General features: G+C 52.4%; 1 protein-coding gene across 1 annotated transcript; it reads left to right on the plus strand.

Annotated features, from left to right (window-relative positions):
* The first annotated feature begins 2,584 nt into the window (after positions 1–2,584).
* Positions 2,585–9,151, plus strand: LOC137465358 (serine/threonine-protein kinase PAK 3-like). Its single transcript, XM_068177373.1, has 10 exons — positions 2,585–2,608; positions 5,311–5,347; positions 5,732–5,795; positions 6,433–6,481; positions 6,658–6,767; positions 7,029–7,146; positions 7,894–7,993; positions 8,275–8,471; positions 8,568–8,705; positions 8,940–9,151. The coding sequence occupies exons 1-10, from the start codon at positions 2,585–2,587 to the stop codon at positions 9,039–9,041; spliced, it is 939 nt and encodes a 312-aa protein (XP_068033474.1). The 3' UTR covers positions 9,042–9,151.
* The last annotated feature ends 365 nt before the right edge of the window (positions 9,152–9,516 follow it).

Here is a 9,516-nt window from a genome sequence, read left to right on the forward strand (position 1 = left end):
ATTTGGAGGGAAGCTCAGAATTATCCTTTAAGGAGAAATGAATGAATTGTCATAAGAAGAATTAAGCTATCAAAGAAGAAGCTGGGATTCAGCAGATCTGGAGCACACATGTCCCACGTGCTTGCAGCCTGAACTAGCCATCTGGAGGACAAAATGAGGAAGATGAAGATGGTGATGTAAGCAGAAGATGCTCTGTTCCAGCGCTTGGTTTCAGCATGACTGGCCATAAAAACTCTAAACCCTCCAGAGCCCTGGAATGTTCCCTTCCATGTCATGCTGTGCCTAAGCTGGTCAGTGCAGTGCCTTCGAAGCTGTGCGCTCGGGATGGGCTCTCCCGTTCATGGCTTTGCACTGCTTCCGAGTGGCCCAAGGCTCTCTCCCTTCACAGAGGGGCCCTGCCCTGCCCTGCCCCATCTGGCCCCTGACAGCTGCTCCACACCGCCCCACCTGACTTGCAGAGACCTTGTCCCCATGCCCTGGCATCTCCAGTTCCAGCTGCACCTCCTGGTGTATCAAGAGAAGGGACCAAGCCCCTCTTGTTTGTTCTTCCTGGCAATCACTTGGTATTGAAGAATAAAGGAGGGCTGAAACTCTTGAGGCCCAGAGGCCTGCCGCTGGAGCTCTACTACCTCAGTCCTGAACGGTGACCAGAGTCAAAGAGAGACACCCCTCTCTCTCACCCATAAGCATCTGCAGGCTTATGTTAATGCAACAGGTTTTATTGGTATCACCCCGTTCAACCGCCCTTTTTTCCTGATATGAACTCCCCCTTGAATGTTCTCCCCTCTCTTGTCCCCTGTTGGTCTCAGTTTACTGCAATGCTCCGCTCCTGTTACCTCACTGGTTCCCCACATGGCTGCCCCTCCTCTGCCTCCCTTGTACTCAGTTGCCGTTGGCCCTCCGAGCTGCCCCTTTTCCCCCTCATATTAAGCCCTGTGTCCTCAGCCCCATTTTGTCTCTGTCCCTGGAGCCTCTTCATGGCACTGAGGCACCTTTGCGGCTCCACACAAAGACCAGTCTCTCGCCTCATTCACCAACATTTTAAGCAAGCATGCTCCACATCCTGGGAATGCAGAGGCACAGAGGCACAGAGGCCAGTTGTGGACGTGTGCTAACAGAAACGGCGCGTCTTCCTAACGCTTCCCTCTCTTAAACCTTTGGAGCTCCAAAGCGCTCTGCTCAAGTGGGTCTGAGGGCCTACACTCAGCTTTCCACGCTACCGTCTCATTCTTCCTTCTCTAAGCCCTACAAGGGGCTGGTTGATGTCAGCTGACTTGGAAATGGGGAAAATGAGATGCTTTCTAATTGAGGCAATTCTTCTGGGTAACTACTGCAGGGTTTTTTCAGCAACAGAATTTCAAGATAGTGCTGGGCCTTTCAGCAATTGCATTGGTTTTCAAATGCCACCCTCAGCATCTGAAGTGTGAGGAGCCCATTGTAAAGCTTCTTTAAAGACAATGTGCTGTCCACCAGCAGAGGACCGGTCTGTGCTGAGTCACCAGAAAAGCAAGCTAAGCCAGGGATCATTATTCCATGGGAAAACAGAGTTGAATTCCAGAGGAGTCGCATGCACTTTTTTCCCCCCTCCCCTCCCACCCAGTACTTCCATTCAACTTTCCAGCTGATTCCTGGATTGAGCTGGAAATTTTGACAGAGAGGGGAATGACTGCATCTGATTTTTACTGGGATTTGGCTATCTGAACGTCTGCTTGGAATCTTACAGGAAGCATAGAGTCTAGGCAAACCTCTGTGAGACTGCAGCTTTGGACTGTTCCAAAAGGCCCTTCCTTGGGCTCGACATCTGCAGGGCATTGCAGAGCAGTGGGCTGCAGGCTGCTGCCAGATATCCAAAACAGCACAACTCTGACAGCCCAAGAATCACCGCACAGCTCCTCTGGATGTTCGGAGGCTTTCGATGGCCAAAGCAAGAGCAAGCAGGACAAGAGGAGCTTTGTGTCAAGAGCTAAGCCAGCATCTCCCTGCCACATAGGGAGGTCAGGCTCCAAACAGAGTGGGAGCAACAATCAGCATGCACCTGTGTGCTCAAGAAGCAGCTGCACACTGCAATACTCCTGGAAATGTATTTACTTTGCTTCTTTTTCCCCCTAAATGTCACGGAAGAAGTTGACTTTTCAGAACCAACGAAGATGCCAGCCAGAAGAAGCACGCTTGCTTTTGGTTCTTGCGTGCTGGCTGGGCCGGTGTGTTTTCTGAGTTCCCCTGGGGTGCCTTGAGCACTGGCTTATGGACTGTAAGGACATGTTCTGCTGCTTTATGACCGAGGAGAACTTCCCAGGCTTTTCTTTTGCATCCACTGTACAGAAGGTTTGGTTGCCGGGCACAACAAACCCAGAGCAGCTGCTATTGTCAGGTCAAGGGAGCGGTGCCACGTCACAGTGCTGTCAGCACAGCGATGTCCCGGTGCACCCAAGGCCTGGTTGTCCAGAGCAGCTTTTTCCGCTCACTCCCTGCAGGAGGATCCTTGTGATCAAGGAGTTCTCAGCAGACGGCCTGCCCCCCGAGAGGAGTCTTGGTTTTTCCCTTGGGTGGCATTCAGTGTGCAAACCCGCAGAGCACGGCTAAAATGATCGGGCGAGTCTGTGCCGCGGTTTGCACCGTCTTTTCTCTTGCTTATTCTGGCTATTACCTGATCCACCTGACTCGTAAGTAAAGGTTTATCCTGGTGCTGGCATCACCTGGCTTTTGCCTCACTCTGCTCTTTATGCCGCAGTAGTGACCAAGTTTCTTTTGGGAACAAAATTGCCATTAAGATGCCACCGGTTTGGTAAATCTGCTGCCAGCAGCATCAGCTAAGAAGGGGGTATCTGTACTGGGTGGTAGGCGCAGAGTATTTGCAGAGTATTTGCAATGTAATTTGCAACCTGCAGCGCTTGCGTTCCCTCCCACGGGACAGCGCGTGGCAGTGGAGTCTGTCATTTCCTCAAGCTTGCTGCTTCAACCAAGACAACCTGCAAATTGCAGACTCCAGGGAGAGATGCTCAGAAGTACTCTGAGCATCTGCGCTTCTCTCCAGGAGTGAAGGAAAGCATCTTTTGCTCCAACTTCTGCCATTCACAGGCCTTGGCTGTCTGACTTGACCCTTTTATGGTGCGCCAAGAAAGCCATTCCCTTGGCAATGCGGGACCAACTCCAATCCAGTTAGGGTTTGCTGCTGAACCCAGGAGCTGTTCCTGGGCTGCTTCAGCAGAGAGCTGCCACAGCAAGGGGGCCCTTTGTGGAAGCTTTGCTGTTGTATTGTCTTCAGCCAATTGATGGGAAGTAGTGCATGCAACTAAAAGAAGTATCTATAAAATGCAGGAAAGAGAAGAGGAAAATGCTGCTTGAGCTGTTGGGCAGAACAGAAGCTCAGCCTGTTAAAGAACAACTGGCATTTCCATGGCCGTGTTTCTATTCTCTCCTGGCAAAAGAGGCCCAAATGTAGACAGAGCCTACTATAGTGTCCTTGCTGTTCTCTTGCTTGCTGTGGGAAAGGGCTGTTGCTCCTTGAGGCATGTTGGGAAAGGGAAATGCTCTCCGTTGGGAATGACTTGTGCTGTGGGAGCCCCCTTTCTAAGGGCACTTTTCTAAGGGCCTCTGGTTCCTTTTCCCTTGCTCCCTGCAGGTCACCTCTCACACAGATGGAGACAAGCCTGTCCTTTGGTGAGTAGCAAAGGAACCTCTGACGTTGCTGGCGTGTAAGAACTGTGCAGCAAGCTGTGGGCTTGGCCTGTTGTAATAGAGTGTGGAGTGCCCGGCTGAAAGAAAGACCAACTGCCTGGTGGCATCAGCAGTAGCAAAGGGAGCACTGGCTCCTTCCTAATTTTCCAGTGAAGAGCCTTTCAAGAGATGAAAGGCAAATGTGACAGCTCCAAGGTGTCTTGCTGATTCCAGCCAGCATGGAAGATCAAATGCGCAGCAAGAGGGAGTACCACCTCATTCAGCCATCTTCATAGGGCTTTCATGACTCAGAATCCCACTTGTATCCAAGTCTACAATTTGCCCTTCTTCTGGGTGCTTTCCCAGCTCAGTAGAAAGCAGCCCTGAAAGGATTGGCTGTTCCCAGTCTCTCTCACTTCTGTCTGTCTGCAGGGCTCAACCACAGGGTCAGCACCTCCTCTGGCTGACACTGTTATTGAGGAAGTGGATGAAGAGGAGCAAAACAACATCAAGCCTCCAGCTGCTCTCCCTCCACAGCCTGAACTTGCAGAGCCAGTAAGTGGCATCTGAGCTTGGCACTGCCTGTGGTGCAGGGCCAAGCTTCAAGCTTTGGATGACCCAGCCCTCGTTGCTCGCGGCTGAAGATGCTGGGGGCTGTGTGCCTGCCATGACGTAGTGCTGCTTCAGCCAAGCCAGGGACCCCTGGCCAGTGGGTTCTGAACTTTGACACTTGAGCGTCACTTTTCTGGGATGCTGAGAGGGCCCGAGAATGTCTCTTGGGATCAGACAAGAGGCAGCATTAAATTATTCCCAATGTAGAAGTGAGCCCCTTGTGCCCACTGTCAGTGCGGGCTGCCTGCAGTCAGTGGACGGAGTGGTGCAAAGCCTCAGTTGACAGCCTTGCAGGATTATTTTGGGAGACACTGGTCCCTGAAAGGGACTAGCCACTCTCCATGGACTAATTAGCTTCAGGCATAAAGTAGACTGTCCTGGACTTCCCCACGGTCAGAGCAGGGTTTGGTGAGGAGAATCCTAGGAGGCTCCACATTGTAAAGGGCGGATGGGTCTCAGCAGGGCTGGAACGCAGCTCCCATGGGCTGCCCCCTAATGCCTGGAATACAGAGGGGAAATCAGAGAAACAGATCAGAGAAGGGGCACGCTCCAGACTTGTGGTCAGACAGTTGCATGCTAGCTCCATGGTGATTTCATTGTCAAGGAAAACACAGGAGGAGGAGGAGGAGGAGAAGAACAAGGCTCTGGGGCTGTGCTCTGATCTCTTTCTGGACCTTTTCAAACCCATTGATCCCCTGCTGCAGTGGTCTTGCAGGAAAGCCAAAACAGTGGAGCAGGGAAGTGGCCATGAGGGGCTGTATCAAAGCAGCCTTAGTGGTTTTCCCATTGCCTTTGAGAAGGGGACATCCAAAACTCCCCAGCTGAGGAGGCCTGGTGGTGGCTGGCAGCATCTTCCGAAAGCCTTGCTTTTGCTGTGTGCTCTCTGGGGCATCTGTACCAGCCACCCTTCTGAGGGGCAATCCTTTCTTGTCCCAGCTCAACACAGGCTCTGCCATTCAGCGTGCCGCTGGACCAGCATCGCCTGCAGCAGCCAGCGCTCCCCCAGCTGCCGGCCCTTCATCCGGCAGCCCAGCCCAGCAGCCCGAGATGAGAGAGGAGCAGGACCTGAAGACACTGAGTACGTCTGGTGTATTTCTTGTCTGCCAGAGCAGTGTGTTGTCTGCGGTTCCTGGTGTAGGCTCAGCCAGAAGTTCCCCCTCAGTCTCGGAGGCACTCAACAGAACCTGTGGTTGTGCTTTGAGGCAGTGAGGGAGTGCTCAGGGTGTTCCTGCTGCCTCTGGGGGCAGCTGAGCCTGGCTTGGATCTGCCTGGGCTGCCTTCTGTGCCAAAGGCAAAAGCAGAGATTGCTTCTGGTTGAGCAGAAGGGCTGGCACGTCGCGAGTGACTAGGCCCCAGGCAGCTCTCAAACTCCTGACAGTGGGGATGCATTTTGGATTGTCCGGGGGGGGAGCAGCGTCTCTGGTTGAAAGTGAGCTCCTTGCATGGCTTTTGTCTTTCTCAGGGAGCATTGTGAGTCTGGGTGAGCCAATGAAGAAATACAGGGCATTTGAAGAACTTGGACGAGGGTAAGTGTGACGTCTACTCCATAAAACAAACCATGGGCCGGGTCTTCAGCTTATGCAATATCAAGCGTGAAGTCAGGCAAGCTCCAAACATGGTCAGACTCTGGCTTTGCCTCCTGCCACCTCTCAGGATTGCTCAGTCAGAGCAGTCAGGAAGCATCATCAAAGACAACTTGATGCTAGCAATGTCTCGCTTGCAGCACTGAGGAGCAGGAGCTGAAAGATCCCCTGCCTCTGTGTCTGTGTGGCCTCAAAGAGCACCTTGCCACTCAAGAGCTGCCTGATAACAGTTCTACAAGGCAGTGTTTTCAAAGTTAGTCTTCTCCAGATTTCAACCCACGTGCACACCTGTGTGAAAACCCTCACACAGAGGGAGTCCCCCTTAACACTGGAATGGAACTAACTGGGCGTGTGCCTTGGAGATTTGCAGAAGGCCTTGGTCTTCGTGTGGGAGCTCAGTGCTCCCTTGGACACCCTGCCCTGCATGGCAGAGGGCTGGTGGGCTGGTGTGCTGTCGGCTGACGAGGTGCCACAGCCAGGCATTTTCTAAGGAGTCCAGGCAGCCTGGGGAGATCTCCTGCCTAGGCTTGCTTTCACTGCCAGCTGGAAAGAGCTTTTTCTGCTGCCATTCTCTTTCTAGGGGGTTTGGAGCTGTTTATAAAGCCCTCGACACCAGCACAGGACAACAGGTAAAGTGTCAATACCCCCAGGAGTTTCTCCTAAGCTCTGCTGTCTAGAAACAAGGCAGTTTGGCACAGCTCGCTGTGTCATGGCACAAGCACTCTCTCCGTGCTCCTTCCTCTCTCCGTCTCCCTCTCGTGCAGGGAGCCACTTCTCAAGTTAATGGTCGCCAATGTCTTTTTAGGTGGCCATCAAGATAATGTCGCTTGAGGAGATGTCCGAGGAGCTGGCTGTCAATGAAATCCTGGTCATGAGGGACAGCAGGAATCCCAATATTGTTAGCTACTTAGACAGGTTGGGATATTCTCTAGTCTATGTAGCTTTAGAGAGTGCAAGCCAGAAGTGACAACGCCCTTTGGTCAACCAGCAGAAAATGGAGCTGTTCATGATTTCTCTGCAGGGGAGGGGTTTGCACCTGGTGTTCAAGAATCTCTTCTGGCATATGTAGCTTGGACAGCAGTTGCAAAAGCCTGGGTCAGGCCCTCGGGTGACTGAGCTGGGCCCGTTCCTCTCTCTCTCTCTCTCTGTCTCCATGCTGTGGTTTGCTTCTTTCAGCTACCTGGTGGATACGGAGCTCTGGCTGGCGATGGAGTTCATGGACGGCGGCACGTTGTTTGATGTGCTCAGTGCAGTGTACCTGGAGGAAGGACAGATAGGCGCTGTCTGTCGGGAGGTGAGGGATCCCGCTTTTGCTTTCCCCGGCCTGCCCAGGATGGCTCTTGTGAACTGGTGGTTAAGGACAGCAGAGATTTCTTGCTCCCGGCTTTCTTTTGCTGCTGCTGTCACGACACAGAGGAGAAGTAATAGCATTCGTCTGAAGTGAGCTGCCTGTCGGAGTTCCCGCACTCCTCAGGCTCTGTCCTTGCACTCTTCCCTACTGTCTGTCCTCTGGCGCTCGTGCTCACTCACTTGCTTCGTTTCCTGGTTTCCTCCTCTCAGCTTTGCCTCTGAATGTTTGCCTGGAGCCTGTCTGTCTGTCCTACTTTCCTTGACATTCTAAGCCCGCATGCAGGTGGCAGAATTTCAAGCCAAGGCTAAAGGAGATGTCCTCAGCTTCAAAAGATAGCATTGCAGCCCCGATGGCGATGGATTCTGAAACAGGTCTATTGTGCTACTTCCTCCTCTGCTGCCACAGGGCTTCCGAGAAAATCTTTGCCACGCTGCTCGCCAGCCAAAGGTCACGTGCTCGGTACCCACGGCAGGATGGACTTGTGCAAGCTCCAATGCCTTCACTTTGAAATATAGAAAACACTTCTAAGAGCACTGAAGCAGCATGCTCTTCCTCTTGAATGCACCATGATAGTGCAGCCTCCTTCACAATTCCCTGAGAAAGCTGTCAATCTCTTAGAGCCCTTTCCTTTATTGTAGGAGGAAATCAGATGCTGAAATGTTAACTTTCCCTCCCTTCTTTCTCTCTCAGTGCCTGCAAGGACTGCATTTCCTTCATTCCCGCCAAGTCATCCACAGAGACATCAAAAGCAACAACGTTCTTGTGGGCATGGACGGATCGGTCAAATTGGGTGGGTATCCCTGCTCAGGTGCAGCGCTCCCTGCGTGTGCTCTGGGGTTGCTTTTTGCTGACTGCCACTTGCCCAGAAGCGCTGTTCAGCCAGTTCATGAATCGTGAGGGTGTTTTTGAAATGGCCAATGCCTTATTTCCCTGGCTCCAGCCACGTGGAAGGAGAGCTCGGCTGCGTTTTCAGCTAGATTCAGCACGGCCTTGTCAGGCTTGGGGTGGGCCATCCTTTAGCCTGGTTTGCCAGTGGTAGCTGGCTTTGACAGGGTTTGTTTTTCTCCTCAGCTGACTTTGGCCTCTGTGCTCAGCTCAGCCCTGAGCGCAGCAAGCGCAGCTCCAGCGTTGGCACGCCCAGCTGGATGGCACCGGAAGTGGTGAGAGGAGAAGCCTATGGCCCCAAAGTGGACATCTGGTCCCTGGGGATCATGGGGCTGGAAATGGTGGAAGGGGAAGCTCCTTACGAGAGGGAAGCCCGTCCCAGGGTAAGGTGCAGCTTAGAAAGGGGGCTCTGTGTGGGGAGAGCTGTTGCGGCTAGGAAAGGAGCAGGCAGAGTGTCCTCTTCCATCCATGTGCTGTAGGTTTTTGAGCTGATAGAAAGGAACGGGCCCCCAAAACTGCAGAACCCCAAGCACCACTCGGCTCTCCTGCGCGACTTTCTGCACTGCTGCCTGCAGGCAGACGAGGACAGGCGCTGGTCTGCCCAGGAACTCCTGCAGGTAAGAAAAAGCAAAGGGGCAAAAAGCCCCGTGAGGACACCTGCATCAAGGGATCAAGAGGAGTGTGGGTCACGTGGGTGAGACAGGTTACAGGACAGGAAGGGCCCACGCGGAATGGGCTGCCCTCGGTCCTCTTGGTGTGTCGTTCTGATAGCCAAGGAATCCTGCTTGGGCCCGTGAGGATGGGATCATGGAAAGTAACGGTTCCTTTCATGTTGGTTTTTCTTCTGGCAGCATCCGTTTGTGACCTCAGGCGAGCCAGCCTCCAGCCTGGCTGCTCTGATCACCTCAGCCAAGCAAGAGCTGGAAGACTGGAGAGGAGACGCTTGCGCCTGAGGAGGCCCTTGTGCCGTGCCAGCTCAGAGCAGGGAAAAGGGGATGTATAGTGTTCCGGCAGAGAGTTAGCCACCCCCTGACTTTTAAAAGGAGCTGTGCTGTAGATAGGAAATGTAATGGCTTTGTAACCTTGCCATTTTATTAAAATGACACATTTTTATTAAAAATGGTGTTCAATGTTTATTGCTGTTGTTTTTTTTCTCTCAAAAGATTAACTTTTAAAAATTAAGGAAATTGAGGGAGTGACTTCTATGGACTACAGCATCTAGGTAGCTTAGACAAGAGGGAATTGTTTAGCTTGGAATAGAGTATTGTTAATTTAGGGAAGCTCTGAGGTATCTTTTAAGTAGAAAAGAATGAATTGTCCTGATAAGAATTAAGCTGTGAGAGGAAAAGCTGTGATGCAGCAGAACTGCACCATGCAGGCGCTACAAGCTGTCAGCCTGATCAGGGCAGAATGATGAAGATGAAGAAG

Source organism: Anomalospiza imberbis, chromosome Z, assembly GCF_031753505.1.
Source record: "Anomalospiza imberbis isolate Cuckoo-Finch-1a 21T00152 chromosome Z, ASM3175350v1, whole genome shotgun sequence".
NCBI lineage: Eukaryota > Metazoa > Chordata > Aves > Passeriformes > Viduidae > Anomalospiza > Anomalospiza imberbis.